Below are 19,936 nucleotides of genomic sequence, written 5' to 3' on the forward strand. Positions count from 1 at the left end.
CCAACTGACCAAGCCTAGGTTTGAACCAGCGACCTTCTTGTTGTGAGGCGACAGCACTACCTACTTTGGCACTGCATTGCCACGGTATAGGTGAATTGAGTAGGCTAAATTGTATGTAGTCTAGAATGAATGAATCTGCATTTTGAATTTGGAAACAGTAATCCGGGCATACTCTTTTAAACATACTCTACTACCATCTGGGACACACTAATTATTTTGTTGAATACTATTTAAGACAGCATGCAAATTAAAACACAGCAAAAAAGCTAGGTGAAACTACTAAAATGTTTACTAAAATCAATACTAAATAAATAATACTCTGACCGACAGTTTATATACAACAATATTTAGACATTTTTAAAGTTCACAATAAAAAATATTTGTAAATAAAACATATTTAGTGATTCATGCCTATGAATTGCATTATGTGTTTTTGATCTTTCCTCTAAAATCTTTTGATATTGAAATGTTTGTGTTGTAAATGATGGTACAAAACCTGGTAATAAATTGCATTCTTATTTTACAGATTTAATTCTTTCTATATTATTTCTTTAACAATACCTTGTTTTTAACTACTAACATGTCAATTACTATAGAGTTAGTTTTTTTTCTTTATTATTCAACAAAAAATCGTTAGTTTTAGGGAAAACACATAATAATTAAAAATAAAATATTGCAAATAAAAAAATAATGAAATAAAATCTAAACTTTTCAAAGTAAGTAAAATGAATGAACACACATAAAATGTTGTGGTAACTATAAAATGGCAATTGAAAACACAATGTGAACCAGAATATACAGAACCTGGTAATTAATGTATATTTTTACAGTGTTGCTAAAATGCAGCTAACAAGCCAAAGTTTTCAATGCACACACTAGAGTAAGCGAGAACATGAGAGAGGACAGGAACACTATGAACAGGTTAAAGATCACATTGTTTGTGAGAGAGTGAGGTAGATTAGTGGACTGTGGATAAGGATTAGCTGAAAAGTCATTCTGGTTAGACTTTAATCAGTGTGAAGTAATAGATCCACAAAAGCCCACTATACTCATTATCCTATTATAAACACATTCAGAGAGAAGACGAAATCATGCAGTTATGTGCAAGACAGTCCTTGTAAAAAAGCTTGTTAGGCCCTGCTTACCCCTGATATTAAAAGTGCTTTTTTTGTCATTTGGATAACAAGCAGTCGAGGGCGAATCGTTTGCATTTACACTTGGCTTTATACTACTCTATAGGCATGTGTATACATGCTTTTTCTGTGCTTTCAATCTAATATTGCGAAATAAGCTTGCACAATTTATATACTTATACTAATATATATATATATATATATATATATATATATATATATATATATATATATATATATATATATATATATATGATTTACTCAATTTCTGGTGAACGGTTTATGTTATTTTTTTTTAAATAAATTTAGTAAATTTACTGATTAATTAAATATACCTGAATTATGTAAAATGTGTAATTTAGCATTTCTATAAATTGCAATGAGTGTAATATTTAAAATTATATCCCTTTAACTGCCTGCTCTACCAAATGGTTGACCATGTTTTTAGTGTTTTAAATAATATCTGTTAGAGTCATTTAAAGAATGACTGTTTTAAATAATCTTTTATACACACAGCATTGTTGGTTTACCAAAAAAAAAATAAAAAATAAAAATCACAAACATAATCCTGTTGCATTAAACCAAGAAAGTGTGTTAAATGAGAATCTGAAATATTTTATGGCGTACTTCAAAAAATACAGGTGATTTAGCATTCAAAAATGTTTTATTTTGATTATGTTTTTAATAAATTGGTAATTGGTCACCTTACACTTCATATTTTCTGATTTTTCATAGTATATGTATTAATTCCAATACTTTAAACATAAACTGACATATCCATTATTTGGTAGAGGTTGATATTTTAGAAATTATGGGATGTGTTGCATTGAGTTTGGTCAAGTGCCCTGTGCAAAAATGCATTGAGTGTGTTAACTATAGCAACATTAGGAGTTAAGAAATGCGATCCAATTTTTTTTTTTTTTTTCTTGGTGGGGCAGTTAAAGAGATATTCCCCCTTTTACTTGTGCTGAATGAAAGCTGGAGTCTAAAAATAATACACAAGGTTAAATTTGGTTGAATTTGACACATTTAACCACCTATTTTAACATAAGAGCTGTCTCTGCCATTTTATTCTTAAATTTGTCAAGATGTCTGGTCTTATTTCAGATTTTTAGCCATTCAAAAGAGCTGAGTATGCTGCATGATGTTACAAACTGGCAATTTCTTTTACATTTTGTAATTTGGTCATTTTATGTACATTTATTGTATTGAACACACTGGTTTTAGAACTAGTATTTTAACTGCCATTTGTTATTGCTATACCCTTAGATTTAAATTAATCGAAAGTTCTAATACCCATACAGTAAATTGATATTTAAAACATGAGCCATGTACATATTTGTAATTTAATGGTTGAAAACAACATAGGTAAACCACCAACCACTATATTTTAAAATAGATGTATACAGTTTATAGTCAGAATTATTAGCCCCCTGTTTATTTTTCCTCTAATTTCTGTTTAACGGAGAGATTTTCTAAACATAAAACTCATTTCTAATAACTGATTTATTTTTTTCTAAGCAATGATAACAGTAAATAATATTTTACTAGATATTTTTCAAGACACTTCTATACAGCTTAAAGTGACATTCAAAGGCTTAACTAGGTTAGTTAAATTGACTAGGCAGGTTAGGGTAATTAGACAAGTTATTGTATAACGATGGTTTGTTTTGTAGACTACTGAAAAAAAACATAGCTTAAAGGGCCTAATAACTTTGACCTTAAAATGTTTTTAAAAAAATAAAAAGTGAATTTTTCCGGAAGAAAAATTATTATCAGTCATACTGTAAAAATGTCCTTGCTCTATTAAACAAAATTTGCAAAATGTTTAAGAAAGAAAAAAATCAAAGGGGGGCTAATAATTCTGACTTCAAATAGGTACATAGATAGCTTTTTTATATCTGTGAAATCCAGATTATCTGTATATATTATATGTCATTTAACCAATCATTTATATCCCTTATGGTCCCCAAATTGCATTTACCCAATCAAAAATAACAAATGAACAGTGACCATTTGTTTCTCATTCAGCATTATGAGATCAAAGAGTATTCAGTCACTTGATATGCACACAATCAATGTAAACAGTGCTTTTTCTGTTTCATCAGTGATATCTGTGACGGAAGAGAGTAGTGCGCAGTGCTCTCTTTCATTTGATGTTGCCTTTGGCCTGTTTTTAATACAATTTAAAGTCTTTAGGGTAAACTTACAAAGTCTCTTGCTAAACAAACATTGCACAAACTAGTGTTTTTATTTGTCTGTGTGTAAATGTGATGTTGACGTCTCTGTTGGGCCTTTGAACGACCTGATCAGAATGTGATACATCAGACAAAAGCCTTTGCTTTGTAAGAATATGACAGTGTTTCTTTAAAAAATATTTCACTTAGATGAATTCATTGGTTTATTGATGCTGTTGTGTGGTTTATGATCTGGACTAATTTCCCATATGCTGGTTTCCTATATACTATTATTTTTATTATTTATTATTTTTTAGCATTTATTAACATACTTTTTGTAAAAAAAATAAAAATAAAAAAAAAACTATGAAAGAATGTATTTCGGGTTTAGTTCTAGAGTTTTTGTTTTAGAAACTAATTACTACCAAATCTGTTTTGTTTGTGTTTGTTTGTTTGTTTGTTTATGTGATAGTTTATTACTGTTAGACAAAACTATTAGACAGAAATTTAGAAAATCATTCAAACTGTTTTGCATGCTAACATGAATTTTATTTTATTTATTTTAACTAAATTGTTAACATTTATTATAGTATTTATACTGAAAAATGAGGCACATAGTTTAATTAATTTTTACTTTTAAATATATAGTTTATTGTAAATATATTTAAATACAATCAAATTATAATTAAAGCAGTTATAAAATTATTTGCAATTAATATGGGATGCATTTTAAATAATATTTACGTTTTCACATGACATTTTATATTTATTTGATTTAATATAGGTAGAATATAGAATTTAATATTTGTATATTTTCATTGTAATATATATAAAGTTTTACTTTCCCATACAATTAAAAAAATCTATATATCTATCTGTTTATCTATTTATCTCTCTCTCTCTCTCTCTCTCTCTCTCTCTCTCTCTCTCTCTCTATATATATATATATATATATATATATATATATATATATATATATATATATATATATATATATATATATATATATATATATATATATATACTTTTTTAAGTTTAATATATTATAATTGCATACTATTGGTACAAATAAATATATGAAAGCATATTAATAAAATAAATTTTAGAATTCATTGTTCATGATATATATATTTAAAACCACAACTAAACAAACAAAAAATTAAAACAAACGTCGGACTTTTATTCTACTTTTATTCTGTTAAACCTGTTTCCGTAACTCACTGATGTTGTCGCCCCCTTCAGTTCTTATCGAGAATGATTTATTAAACTCACTTTCATTTTCACTTTTTATGCTGACTAACTGCGAGTTCTCGTCGTTTCGTCGGTGACATCTTTATCCAGCCGTCTCTTCTCAACTTAAATGCCACACTATCCAGTGGGATAAGACATTACACGCGTATTTTCCTGCAAACAGGTCTATTAAAGTTTTTGCGAAAAGGTAAATCATTACGACTGTTCTGCAGCAATGACTTCCTTAGACATGAGCCCCGCGTCCAAGAAACAGGTAAGCCGAATATTACAGGCCCAAAAGCTGATATACACTCATTACATTTCATGTATTGGCCAACAAAAAAGATTTTTAATCGTACTTTGTCAATAAACTGTATTATTTTATAATTTACTCGTTTGTGCTTGTGTGGCGAGTTTGGTAAACACTTCCTATGTAACGTTACCTTGCAGGTGGATGGATTCTCTCAGAAAATCACCAAGGAGGTAATTATACTAAATATTCCTTAATTTTCTTTTATATCCATTACAAATGTGCCACGTGCAAATGCAAATTGTATTTTCTAATAATAATAAATTAAATTTAAATTTAAAATAAATTACACTTATAACAATAACTGCAGTAAAACGTTATTAAATATCTGTTCGTTTTTATCAGGCTGAACAGTTGATCTCGAAGATTTTCCCTGAGAAGATTGCAGAGATGGACAATGTGTTGCAGGTATGAACTCAACCATTTAATATTAAGGCTTTATGAGTACATATTATGCCAATTGTGTTTGTATTCATGTTGCTGCTGCTATTGTTATATTTATCACCAATTAATAGTTTTTAATTTGTATTTTTTTAGGGTTCCTGTAGTCTGAAGGATCTTTCTGTGATCAAGGCTCCTCTGGACATCCCAATTCCAGACCCGGTTAAGGAGGAGCTCAAGAGGAAGAAAAAAGAGGAGGTCATTATAACACAATTTATTATTAACAAGCCTGAGGATTAACATTCCATGACTTTGTAATTGAACATATACATTGCTCAGCATAAATGAGTTGTACACCCCTCACAGATCTCTCTTTTATATTGCTATTATTATTATTATTATTATTATTATTATTATTATGTTTCTTTACAATTATTTATTCATGCACATGTATTAGATTAGTCAGCTTTTTTTTTTTGCAATAACTTGTTTGAATTTAAGTGGATTATCTTTCTATTTCTAAAGATGTTAGGTGACTATACTCTTATTTTAATTAATATAACTTTATATTAAAACTGTTTTGTTTAAATGTTGCAAAAAATATTGTCTGTATTTGTTAAAAAATGCACAAAAATACTTATTTTCAAAAGGAGGTGAACTCGATGCTGAGCACTGTAGATAAGCAATTTGGCCAGAAAGGTCAGTAATGGCACTTTATTTTATACAGAAAGAGGCCAAAGAGGGAAAGAAAGATAAAGAAGATGAGGATGCAGGTAAATATGTAGTTACAATGTGGAAAATGAAACTGAAAATGCTACTTCGATTCCATTCTCTTCTCTAAGGATTCCCCTAGAATGTGAAGGTGTGATTCACAGAATGAACACCAGGTGGCAGTGTTGAATAGTCAATGTTGTGGAAATGAAGCCTAAAGATTTTGAGAAAGACTTTAAACTGAAGTGATGATTTGCAAAGTACTAATTAAAACTGTGCATGTTTGCTGTGATGTGAAAGGTCCTCCATGCGGTCCCATCGCCTGCAACGAGACAGTAGAGAAACTCATCAAACAGATCAAGCCTGAGATTCAAACTTTGAAAGAGTGTCTTAACACGGTGAGGAAGTCCTAATAACACAGACATGAACATTTAAAAAAGTAAATTCAGTCATCAATAGCCTAGTGGTTAGTGTGATGACACATGGCACTGTGGTACTCACGGTGACCTGAGTTAACTTCCAGCTCAAGGGTTCTTTGCTGATCATGTTCCCTTTTCTTTGCTTGCAATGAAATTAAAATCAATTAATAAAAGGTAAAAATGTAATTTAGTAAAGTTTAGACCAATGCAATAGCACAACTTTTTTTCTATTTATAATTAGCTCGCATTTAACTGACATTTAATAAAGCATTTCAGAAAAAGTTTAATACTTGTGTTGTGGGCCTTCATGCAGGTGTCAATGTGGATACAGCTACAGGTACCCAGAATTGAAGATGGGAACAACTTTGGTGTTGCTGTACAGGTCAGTTAGCTAAAACTAGTGTCATGTTTTTTTGTCAAATTAATTGTTATGATTACAATTTACCCAGAGTAATATAATTGAAGAGAGTGATTTACATAAGTTTAGTGCTGTCAATCAGTAAAAAAAAATTAACTAATTAATCACCCTTTTTTTCCCCAATTAATCGTGATTAATCACATTTAAAAGACTGAAACTGAAACTTGTAAGTTTGGCTATCTAAATGTAAAATTAATTTAAACGCAAGACAAAAAACTAATTAAATTCAAAATACAATTGTTTGTTAGAATATTTGTTTAACTTGTAACACAGATTTCTTCATGTAAGTAAGTAAAGTATGGCTTGACAGCCATATTTATTACAAAAAAAAAAACAAGGCATGTTAGCGCCATTTGAAATTTCAAAACAATCAATGCTAATAAAGAAAAAATATATTTCAATGTTGGATTCTAAGTGGACTGCAAAAAAAAAAGGCCAAAATACAGGCATTGCAAATATGGAAATTGGAAAGTTATAATAATAATAATAATAAGTATCGAACACAAACAATTGTACTCATTGTAAAGTTGTATTGCTGTGAGTTTTTGCATTCTTTACATTCAGCCAGTTGCTAAAACAGTTCAACAGCTGAGAGTGACAACAGTCTCTCACAAGCAGAATAACTGAATATGCATTTTGGTGCAAATTTTGTTGGCACTGATGCTGCAACAAGGACATAAGAAGCATCAAGCGGTACATCAAAGGCACCCACAGGTACCCGCAGGACAGCGCAGCAGGAGTGACTCCCTTCAGATTCAACGCGCATGATCGCGTTCATCAAATTTGCTTAAACTAAGCGTTCTTAAGTATGGCTATAATTTACAAGGATTCTGACCCAGCAACGTGAAGCAGATACTTTACAAAAGTTGCGTTTAAGTGGGAAACACATCAAACTTAATGAAACATTTGAGGGCTCATGCTGAAAGGCAGAGGAATGCGCTGTCATTGACAGCTCGTGACATCATCTGGCACTTTTACTGAGTACATTTACATGGACACCAATACTCCGATTTTAATATGATTAAGATAATAATCTTATTAAGTGTCTAAAGAACCACCAAGTCACGAAATGGGGAGACACAAAATTAGTTGATACTCTGGAGGAAATGCTGGATAGCCTGGTGATGCGACATTATTTGTTTTATATGGAAACTTTCCTTCTAAAAGCGCTTTCTTGGTCTTATCCATATTTCTTTGCACAGTAAACAAACGTCAACAACAACAGGAAATAAAAAAACTGCAACTGCGTTCATTTCCTTAATTTTTTTTAACACGTTAAATATTTTAGATTAATTGCATGTTTAACGCACTAATTTAGATAGCACTACATAAAATATAAACTGGAAATGTATTTTTATTTTATTATTATTATTATTTTTAACTTTAATAATATTAATTACTATATGTTAAATAAATTAATAAACTAAATTACATTGGAGCCAGCAATCTGATAAAAGAGAAGTAATGACACTTTATTACAATAGCATTCTATTTAACCTTCTATTCATAAAAGAAAAATTATATTATTGTTTTTACAAAACATTTAAGCAGCACAACTTTTGAACAACATTAAAAATAATCAACAATGTTTCTTGAGCTTTGAATTAGATGAATAGAATGACATCTGAAGGATTTTTAGACTGGAGAACATCACAAACACCATGTTTAAACAGTGGTGTGTATCCTAAATAATTACATTGATAAAACATTACACATACTAATGTGGCTGTGGTATAAAAGTAAAGCAATGGAAATGCAATTTTTATTGTATTGTGTTGTGAGAATTTCGCTTGAATATATGCAAAATTTATCTCATAGGAAAAGGTTTTTGAACTGATGACCAACACCCGCACCAAGATCGAAGGATTCCAGACACAGATATCCAAGTAAGAGACCAGACTACATGACAACCACAGTCCAACACTAACCTTATGATGACTCTATTATAAACAACGATTATGTTTTTTTGTATTTATTTCATTTTGGCTCATGTAAATATGCAGTTGTGACAGAGCTTTTCACAGAACGCATTACACTGGCTTACTGTCATCCTAAACACCGCTTTTCACCCTGAATATATGAGGAATTCACATTTTTATTTTAGAAACGCAGGATTATCCTGTGTATTCTGACACAATATGTTAGTTACTTCCAAACCAAATCCAACCAAGAGCCAATCACATGTGTCATTTTTAGGTGCACCGTCAGACTCACCATTACTTCTGACTTATACTGATTATAAAGTTGCCTAGCATTAAAATAGAACATTAAAACAAAATCAGCATACAAATATCGGTGTGAAAATAAAGGTAACATGTTGGTAGGTTTGACAAGCTAACTCACTCTAATACCATTGGTATAAATGTGTAAAGTGGGATTTAAATCTAGTTTTATCGAAATAATTTTTAACAACGGGGAATGTGCTCAATCAGATTTTTTTCTCAGATCTAATTGTTTTGCTAGGCTGTTCACACTGCTCTTATAAATGTGGCCATTATTAGATTTGCAGTGTGAACAGATCATGGTCCTAAACTGACCCGCATGCTCAAAAGTACATTACGGAGAGCACAAAATGTCTAATTATACCACCGGTGTAGTGAACTTATAAAGGGTTAATGCGCAGCCGCAGACTGAACTGTGAAGCGGAGTTGGTTTATGTCTGTTTGCAGAGTTATTTCTTTTCACTTTATTATAAACAACAGACACATGCAGAAGGGGGGTTTGGGTGCTCGAGAACTGCCCTTTTTTCTCTCAGGGAGAAAGTTTCCCCTTCTTTGCACACGGATTCCCTTATTCGCATCACCCACGATGCTCTTCGGCTTTGCGATCAACCTGTGCCTCAGTCGTTAACCAGATTAGTTAACAAGCACCAGATTTGCCTTTAAAATATACACAAACAACCAACTTTCTGTGGTACAGTAATCACCCTGTGTGCCATTCTACTATGCTGCTGAGGTGTAGATGATGTTTGTAGCACAGAATAATGACACATGTGGCTCAAAGATTATGTAAAAGTAACATAAAATCTGACATAACCATTCACACTGCAGTCGCACTGCAGAACATCAGATCTATAAGACTTCATATGAAAGTGGCACAAATCTGTAGTGAAAAGATCAGATTCCATGTGGTTTGGGCTGTTCACACTCATTACCTGAGTCACATGAGGGGGAAAAAATCAGATTCGTGCCACATTTGCCTCCAGTGTGAATGTGGCCAAAAAAAGATCTGAGATAATCGCAGATGAGTCGCAGAAACCTGTGAGATATTTGTTATGCTAAATATCAGGAGCTGTCGGCAAATAAAATCATATTGAAAATAACATCAGTGATTAACTACACCCAATGAGAGAGCAGTATCCACTAGCATGGGTATCTGCAGGTCATTGGGAGGATGGGGGAGAAGTTAAAAGGGCTTCTTTTCGGTCGATTTGGAACCAAGAAATAAAGGAAAAACTTGTGAAAGTTTGTGACGCTTTAAAAATCATGCAGTCTAAAGCTACCCGTTACTTTTCAAATTGATAGTGTGAACAGCACAAACCAGAGAAATCTGATTTATGTCACTTTCATATGTGGTTTTAACCTTCTGGGGTCTGAGGGTGTTTTGGGGCTCTAGAAAAGTTTGGACATGCACTGACATTTGTGTTGTTTTCAGTATCTTAAAAAAATATTAATGGCTAAAGTGTGATAAAACTGTAAACAGCACAAGTTAGGCTACATTAATACCTAAGCAGCATGTTTGTATGTTTTAGTGTTTTTGAGAAAGAAACGTTTATACGTGGTTAGTGAAAAACTAAATTTTTTAAGTCACTGAAACAAGGCAATACAGATTTGATCATTTGCAATGTGGCCGTAGTACGTGCAGTCATGTCGAGTTCATGCAACTTTTACATAATTTTTAATTTACTCGTCATCATTCTAAACTAGCAAACATCCTCTTCCTCCTCGGTAGTTGCTCATTAACCATTGATGAGTTCACTACAACGTGTGGTCAGTCTAGGCTAAAATCTGAAGTGAACATAACAGTGGTGTGAATAGTGGTGTCAATCAGTGTGTCACACGATCAGTTGCTAAATTTAAATCTGCTTTCCCACAAGGGCTGGAGTGTTGATGTGAGGCATGCTTAACATCTATCACAACTTATCAGGGTTTTCAATCACATTAAACTTAAATTAGGTTTCTGACATTGAAATACACATTATTAATTGCAAAACTAGCATTTATAGTTTATAAAATACACTGCTGTTGTCTGGCAAAAAAAATAATAACCACATTAAACATAATCTTAATGAAATACTTGCTGATGTACCATGCACCATGTACCATGTCATATAGAGCATACTTTACGAAGTAAGTTAAAATTTAAGCTGTTGCTTAGTACCAAATTTAATTGAATCCTTTATTTAAGTTTGAAACATCAGTATGATAAAAAACAGGGTATCTTCCATCCAATCGATATCCGTTTTCAAACAAAAAAAGGAAAATGAAGAAAACTGCCGTTTTTCCATTTTCATTTGAATCACCAAACATCTTGCTGTTTTGCACCTGATGCTGAGCAAAGACAGCCATTTTCAAGCAGCATCTGGTTTGCATGATTGTTTCCGAGCTACTGTAGGCCTAAATAACAATAATAATACTAATAATAATAATATTTAATATTGTTCACTTACTGTTTTTAATTGTTTAATTTTTTAAATAGGGCTCAGTAGCTACAACAAAGGTTACTATATTTAAAATTACTTTAGTTCCTCCTACTGGTTTTGTTTCGGCTATATATATATATATATATATATATATATATATATATATATATATATATATATATATATATATATATATATATATATATATATATAGGCCTAGCCCAGGGCAGGCTATACTGAATATTTTAAATAAGTGGGTTTAAATAAAATACAATAGGATCGTTGGCTGTGCACGAGCAACATCTTAGGTATAGCCAACTCATTTAAGAGCTGAACTAAAAAAAGTTAAGGTCAATACAATACGGTCAGCCGCAATGCCTATTTCACATGTGTTTTCTCACACAACAAGACTTTTGAGACTTGGATTTCGAAAACACTGGATTAATGAACAAATTTTCAGAGAAACTAATTAAACACATACTTATAATTCATAATAAATAATGTGTTGTAGTTTAGACTAACAGATAAGCTTTCTGTCTGTGCGTTGCGCTAATATTGAACTTGACATTTGCTCTTTGTGACCAAACTATGTAATACAGCGGGCCCAGTTCCATATTGCACATATAAATATTGTATATAGGCTACTATTCCGTGCTGCCAACTGTTTGCATTTTATTTTATGCATTTACTATTGCATAAAATAATAAAAAAGGCAAGTGCGCTCGTAAAGCGTGTGATACGCACAGAAATTCATGCATTCTGAATTAAGTTTTCTTTAACCTAATTCTGCTTAAATTGTAGAAAATCTTTAAAATGACAGGACTTTAATCAAGCCTTTTTCATCTGGAGAATAACAGTAATTAATAGTTTAGTCCTTATTAATAATCTACATGTGTATAATGAATTTTGAAGTAGTTTATCCATTTTCCTACCCTAAATAAAAAAAAATGAAAATCGAGCAAAAATATAGTTTTTTCGTTTCTTGTGAGCAAATGAAAAACAGAAAAACGCCCGTTTTCTTCATTTTCCTTTTTTTTTTGTCTGGAAACGGATATGGATTGGTCGGAAGATTGATTGATAACCCTGATTGATAACCCTGGATTATTAGTTAAAGCTGGGTAAATGAAGCAGTGTGCAAAGTGAAGGTGTTTTAAAAGTTATAATGTTTTATAAGGGTAAAAAACAGTTTTGTTGTTTCCTCAGGTACTACAGTGAGAGAGGAGACGCTGTAGCCAAGGCTTCCAAACAGCCACATGTGGTCAGTTTAATTTATTGTTAGTTCTTTTTTTGTATATGCTTTGAGCTTCTGATAATGATTTTAACCCTGCTTTTCTTCTGGGCAACAGGGAGATTTCCGACAGCTTGTTCATGAACTGGATCAGCACCAGTATTGTGAGTTACGCATCATAGTTCTGGAGATTCGCAACACTTACGTAAGTTCTGTCTCGGCTTTCCCTGAAAACAACATCTCAGTGCTGCATTTCTCATCATTCATGTAAGTTGGTGAGTCTGTAAGATGGCTGTGACTGATTTCATCCATTCCTTCGACTCTAGGCCATGCTGTATGATGTCATCACCAAGAACTTTGACAAGATTAAGAAGCCCAGGGGAGACTTATCTTCAAAAGCACTTATCTACTGAGCAACCAGGCTGATGTGCACTGAAATCACACACGCAAACACACACACATTTACTGAAAAGTAAAACATGCCGTATTGAGTTTCATAACCACAGTCACAGTGCAGTGACTTGAGATACGATTACATCAACAGAATGTGCTGTATTACAGTTTTTAATTCAATAAATAGTTTAGGCTAAATAGGGTGTCACTTGTGTTTTTATTGAAAAGGTCAAGTGAAAAAAATACTTACTTTTAAATTATAAATGCTTGTAAAGATCAAGTGATGACATTAAATAATATATTTTTCAAGACACCTATACAGCTTACAGAGACATTTAAAGGCTTAACTAGGTTCATTAAGTTAAGTAGAAGGTTAGGGTAATCAGGAATGTTATTGTATAACAGTGGTTTGTTCTGTAGATTATCGAGAAAAAATATAGCTTAAAGGGGCTAATAATTTTATCCCTAAAATGATGTTTAAAAAATTAAAAACTGCTTTTATTGTAGCCGAAATAAAACAAACACATTTTTTTCCAGAGGAAAAAATATTATCATACATACTGTGAAATTTAAATTTTAAAGGGGGCTTATCATTCTCTATGTACAAAATGCAAACTTGATCTTTACAGGCATTATATATATATTTTTAGCTCTCTATGTGAAACATATATTCACATGATGTACATGTTTAGAAACTCTTCACAATATTCCCTTAATATGATAATATATTCCTATAATTATAATTTTTTGGCAGCTTCTTTTATTTTTTAAAACCATTTAAAGATCAATATTAATATTAGCCTAATATTAGCCTTTTTTTCAAATTAGCTACAGAACAAACATTGTTATACAATTACTTGCATAATTACCCTAATTAATTATGTTTTAAAATAATTGAAATGTAACAGGCAGGCGTGGGGGTCATTAATTGATTAATTAATTAACTGTGTAATGCCCACTTGATTGACAACCTGTTATTCCAAGACAACACCATCCAGGCTTACAACCCCCCCAGCCCTTATAAAGCCCCTTCCATCCCAGATACCCAAGAGCACCTCCGACCAGCTGAGAAGGGAAGAGCGGAAAGTGTGCCAGCAAACAGAGGATCAGGAACATCCAGAGACTCATCAAAAACACACACAACATGAAGATGATCCTCAACGGCACCCCGAGAGGCTTTCCAAAACCAATGAAGGACCAGAACACGGATATTTCCTCAGAAAGAAGCAAACAACAGAAAGTCAGAATCAGGATTTCATGCGACACTTCACATCCCTGCCATTTTAGACCTCCTTTCAGACAGGCTTCTTTACTTTCCACCCCTCTCAGCAGTAATAAAGGGCCTTCCTTAAAGTTCAAGAGCTCTTCAGGGTTCCTGTGAGCATCATTTGGGCTTATTAGCGGCTCAAAACAGCTTCCAGAAGCATCCACAAGGAAGGTCAGCAAAAGGCGGAGGAGCGTCCAGAGACTCCCGGATACTGCGAAAGGTAAGAGATGACGGAGCGAGTGGAGGATAGAGTTGCTGATGCTGAAGGACAACAGAAAGACGAAAGAGCCCCCGAAAATACAGGTCCAGCCAAAGCAAGATTGAAGGAATAGCCTGTGAGAGAATAAACTTTAAATAGGGAACGCCAAGTACAATCCCAAATCAGACAAAGTTGGGACAGTATGAAAAACGCAAATAAAAAAAGAATGTTATGTCCAAATTTAGTTTGATTTGTATTTCATAGCAGACAATATGTACAGAAAATAATCTTTTGTCTGGTCAACTTCATTTCATTTGTACATATACATCCTTTCCTGTCATTCAGCCCTGCAACACATTCTAAGAAAAAGTTGGGAAAGGAGCAATTTAGCGCTAGTAATCAAGTAAAATTTAGTAAAATAGTGATGTGATTTGAAACAGGAAATGTCAACAGGTGATTGTAATTATGATTGAGTACAAAAGCAACACCCAAGGAAAGTCTAGTTCTTTAGGAGCTAAGATGAGCCGAAGACTGCCAATTTGCCATCAAATATAAAATTATAGAAATGTTTAAAAACAATGTTCCTCAAAGAAAGACAGGTAGACATTTCAGTTACAAAGATGCATAAAATTTATTAAAGATTCAAGGAATCTTGAGGAATTTCAGTGTATAAAGGACAAGGATGCAAGCCTAAGCTGAAGTACTATGATCTCTGTTTCTTCAGGCAGCACTGCGTCAAAAATCATCATTCATCTATAAATATATGTCAAGTACCACAATATGTAGTTACATCCACAAACACTAGTGAAAACTGTACTGTGCCAAAAGGAAACCCTATGTTAAGTGTCCATAAGCACCATTGACTTCTCCAAGCTCTGAGACATCTGGGATAGACCATCACACAGTGGAAACGTCTACAGTAACCAGATGAATCAGTATTTCAGGTATTTTTTGCGAAAAATGGATGCTGTGTGCTTCATACCAAAGAAGAAAAGGGGAGATCCAGACTGTTGCCAGCAACAAGTCCAAAAGCCAGGGTTTGTCATGGTATTGGCTTGTGTCAGTGCCCTTGGCAAAGATAACTTGCACTTTTGTGATGCACCATTAATGATAAAGGACAAGGAAATTTTGGAGCACAATTTAATGCCTTTTTTTCCAGGCATGCCCATGCATATTGACAATGCAAGACCACATTCTGCACACATTACAAAGTCTTGGCTGCGGAGGAAGAGACTACAGGTACATGACTGGCCTGCTTGCAGTACCGACCTGTATGCAATAGAGAATGTGTGGCACATTTTAAAGTGCAAAATGTGACAACAAAGACCCCATACCTGTTGTTTGCAGGAAGAATGGGACAAAATTACACCTGAAACACTTCATCACTTGGTGTCTTCAGTCCTTAAACTTGTGTTGGGAAAAGTCCATAAACACAAATGTTGTGAAAAGAAATTGCTACATTACAAAGTGGTCAAGGCTTTACTGTTCCAACTTTTTTTAGGAATGTATTGCAACAATCTAAATTTGAATACGTGTTTAAAAACAAAAAAACAATCTGTCTGCAATGAAATACAAGTCAAAGTAAATCTAGAAATCACTTTTTTTTTTCTTTTTTTGCGTTAAGCATACTGTCCCAAATATTTTTGATTGGGGTTGTATTCAGTTGAAATGAATAGCAATGACTGTAAAATATAAATAAATACAAAAGTAAACAGAAATATATTTAGCTCATTATGCACTATATGGGTACAGGAATAACATGATTTTGTTTCAGTACATATAACATTTCTACTCAAAAAGTTAAACAGGATTTTATTTAAGTTAATGCATTCACTGCACATTTTTACATTTTGGACTGTAGGGATTTATTTATTTTAAAATATTAATTTAATGATTAATAATTTCCAGTTATTGTATTAATAGTATTAAGTAATCTAAAAATTTCAGATCACGGAGCAGTGTGTATAATATGCATCTTTATATATAAATTATTTAATAGTTTTCTGAAGCACAAATCTTAACTTAAAATATATTCTTTAAACAAAGAACAATTTTGGAAAAATTTGGATGAACATATTAACTTAATTAATAGAAAATGTAACTAATTTATGAATAATTTACAGTCATTGTGTGAATACATTATTAGGTAATCATTTCTTTCTATTTGTTTTAATGCCATAAAGCAGCTTTAGTTATATTCATAGCATTACATTAGTAACTGATTCTTAATAAAGGTAATAAAAATGTACATATTACTACTTATCAATATAAACTATTATTTACGAGATACTGATACAAAATAATACACATAAAATAAGAAAAAAAATTTTGTTTTTGCAACGCAGTGTAAATATTAGACCATTTATCACATCTTCATAATATGTAATACTACACATATTATTATCTAAAAAAAGCATGCTGAAAAATATGTCACATTATGAATTAATGAAAAATATTTTGCTGCAAGCATTAAAGTGTGATAATTTTCATGGAAATGTTTCATGGAATCTCATCATTACTATTTATTCCTCTATTACAGTTAACTAAAGTAAGATCTTGCCTGTACAGGTAGTGGTTCTTGTTGCAAAATATGCTGTACTTGGAGACCCAAAAACTCAGAAGAGGTCCGAAAAGAACCAACACAGAGAGCAGTAAATGAAAGTGCTGCCTGAATAACCGATGAGCAAGTATTCCAGCTGTGAGATCACTTAACCACACCAGAGCCCAATGCAGAAATCTGCTGATTTTGTAAAGCATCTCCGTAAGATCCATCTTGGTTTTCTCAGGGCAGAAGAAGCTCCACAGACTGTCCAACAAATCCACTATAAGAGAAGAAACTGAGAGACAGTAACAAGCCTGTTCTACTATGTCAGCAGCGTTTTTTTGGCTTCCCTCTTGTTTTCTCAGCTGCTTTCTGTCACACTTCTTGTCATTCAATCACTCCTGAAAGCTTTTTACTTCCTAACAGCTCCAAACATTCCCATCTTATCAGCTTATTGGCATGTGTGCATGATATTAAGCAGTACAGCACGTCCCAATTATGCTTATAGCTCTCAGCATTTTGTTTATTGGAGGCTTTCAGATGCATAATTTAACTGGTTTGTCTGTACTGCAACTGCTAAAATATACTGACAGACAATGTAGCCACTTTAGATAGTGAATTGTAACACTTGTTAAAGTTAACCCAATTTTTAAATATTTTATTTTACTTACTAGCCGATAAATATCAATAATACTTTTTTGAATTTTGCAAAAACAAAATGTAGTTGATTTTATTTTAAAACATTTTCTTTAGAAGAATTTGAACTGATCTCTCAACTTTATTAACCAACTTTTCTTTTCTATGGTTAACTTTCTTTTTAAATAAAACATACTGCCTGACCTAAAAAAGAAAAAGCATAACTAAAGCAACCAAGTGACTTAAAGTTAATTAATTTCATAATAATTTGCCAATGTGTCTGTAAAATATAGCAATTTTACACATAATTCAAAATGGCAGATGACCAAAATGGTTGACCTGGGAAAATCAGAGATCATTCAACTTTACATGCTCAGCGGGATGTAAAGAGAGCTTTGGACAAAGAGTTAAGAAGTAAAAAAAGCATTTTTTTTTTTGTATCCCTGGACCACTAGGAAGCAGCTCACTGAAACAGCGCAGCTCATTTCAGACAATGGTTGTGATAACACACACCAAATTGGGTGTGAATACGCCACTGCATTATGGAGATAACACCTTAAGTCAATTTTCGCAAGCTCTTCGTTAAATTTGTTCGCAAGTTAATCGAAAACAGTTTGTCTAATAAACTTAAATTCCATAACTTTTGGTCAGCATGGTCTGTAGATCATGGTTCAATTTTGGTAAAAATTGGACAAACTGCCTAGGACGAGTTCGTTCAAACAGGTTTTGCAAAAAATTTTAAATAAAGAAAAAAAATGGCATGACAGAAAATGACCTCATAGTGGTTAAAATCAGGCTGAGTCAGGGACATCGTGGAAAAATTATTTTGATTGTAGCCCGTTCAGTTCAAAATATATAACAATAAACATATGTGAACTTTGGACAAGTGGTGGCGCTAGAGAGTTTGAGAAAGAGTGCAAATTATTTGTGCTTGAAGATCAGACTGTTCTCTATCAGTGTGCCAAAGCTTACGCAAATGCCGCAAGTTCATAGGGCTGCCATAGACAAAGAGGAAGAAGGCGGAAATATAATAATAAGATTCATACATTTTCTTTTCAGCTTAGTCCCTTTATTAATCTGGGGTCACCACTGCGGAATGAACCACCAACTTATCCAGCATAAGTTTTTATGCAGCGGTACCCTTCCAGCTGCAACCTATCACTGGGAATAATTCATACACACTCATTCACACATACAATACGGACAATTTTATTTATTCATTTACCTATATCGCATGTCTTTAGACTTGTGGGGGAAACCAGAGAACCCGGAGGAAACACACGTGATCACGGGGAGAACATGCAAACTCCACACAGAAATGCCAACTGAACCAGCGACCTTCTTGCTGTAAGGCGAACGTGCTACCCATTGCACTACTGTACAGTCATAATAATAAAATAATTATATAAATGTATTTATTATATTATTATTTAAGATAATATTAAGAACCGTAACGGATACAATAGATGTCTACACACCTTTGATGCTTGGCCCCTGATAATAATAATAATGTCTGATATTGATGAAAATATTTAAAATCTCATATATCAGCCAATATAGATATAGCTCCTGATATATTGTGCATCCCTGTATTATTTACTTACCAAGGCAGTTTTTTTTTCAACAAAAAAAGAAGATATTTTGAAAAATCATAGAAACTAGTAGCCATTGATATCCATAGTAAAGGAAAAAATTGATGGCTACTGATAACCAACATTTTTCAATATACACTACCTGACAAAAGTCTTGTCGCTGATCCCAATTGTAAGAGCAACAAATCAAGTTGATTGTTTGAAAAAGTGTCAGAAGATAGATTTATCTGATGAATTATCTGTTGAACTGCATCCCAGTGATCACAAATGCTGCAGAAGACCTATTGGAACCCGCATGGACCCAAGATTCTAATAGAAATCAGTCAAGTTTGGTGATGGAAAAATCATGGTTTGGGGTTACACTCGTGTTGGGGTGTGAGAGAGATCTGCAAAGTGAATGGTAACATCAACAGCCTGAGGTATCAAGACAGCTGTGCTGCCCATTACATTACAAACCACAGCAGAGGGCAGCAGGATCTGAGCTCATGAGAGTCATTCATTATTTCTGTTAAGCGAAAAGACTTATCTAAGCACAGTGAGAGTCACAGTCTTACTGTCCTAATTAACTAATGAAAAATCAAGGCATGATCAGATTTTATTTTGCTAAAATAAGCGTAATCGTGAGGCCTTTGCCTTACATATAAGCCACGTCTGATAC

The 19,936-nt window shown here is 32.8% G+C and overlaps 2 protein-coding genes across 2 annotated transcripts; one reads left to right on the forward strand and one right to left on the reverse strand.

Annotated features, from left to right (window-relative positions):
- The first annotated feature begins 4,625 nt into the window (after positions 1-4,625).
- psme1 (proteasome activator subunit 1) lies at positions 4,626-13,240 on the forward strand. Its single transcript, NM_131375.2, is given in 11 exon segments — positions 4,626-4,814; positions 4,991-5,023; positions 5,196-5,258; positions 5,388-5,489; positions 5,959-6,004; positions 6,243-6,340; positions 6,675-6,743; positions 8,598-8,665; positions 12,625-12,679; positions 12,768-12,854; positions 12,976-13,240. Coding segments are annotated over 11 exon segments (747 nt in total). The 5' UTR covers positions 4,626-4,775; the 3' UTR covers positions 13,063-13,240.
- A 6-nt stretch (positions 13,241-13,246) lies between these two features.
- fitm1 (fat storage inducing transmembrane protein 1) lies at positions 13,247-17,426 on the reverse strand. Its single transcript, NM_001351667.1, has 2 exons — positions 17,069-17,426; positions 13,247-14,642 (listed from the first exon to the last, which is right to left on the reverse strand). The coding sequence occupies exons 1-2, from the start codon at positions 17,278-17,280 to the stop codon at positions 13,979-13,981; spliced, it is 876 nt and encodes a 291-aa protein (NP_001338596.1). The 5' UTR covers positions 17,281-17,426; the 3' UTR covers positions 13,247-13,978.
- Positions 17,427-19,936: the final 2,510 nt, after the last annotated feature.

This window comes from Danio rerio, chromosome 24, assembly GCF_049306965.1.
Source record: "Danio rerio strain Tuebingen ecotype United States chromosome 24, GRCz12tu, whole genome shotgun sequence".
NCBI classification, from domain to species: Eukaryota; Metazoa; Chordata; class Actinopteri; order Cypriniformes; family Danionidae; genus Danio; species Danio rerio.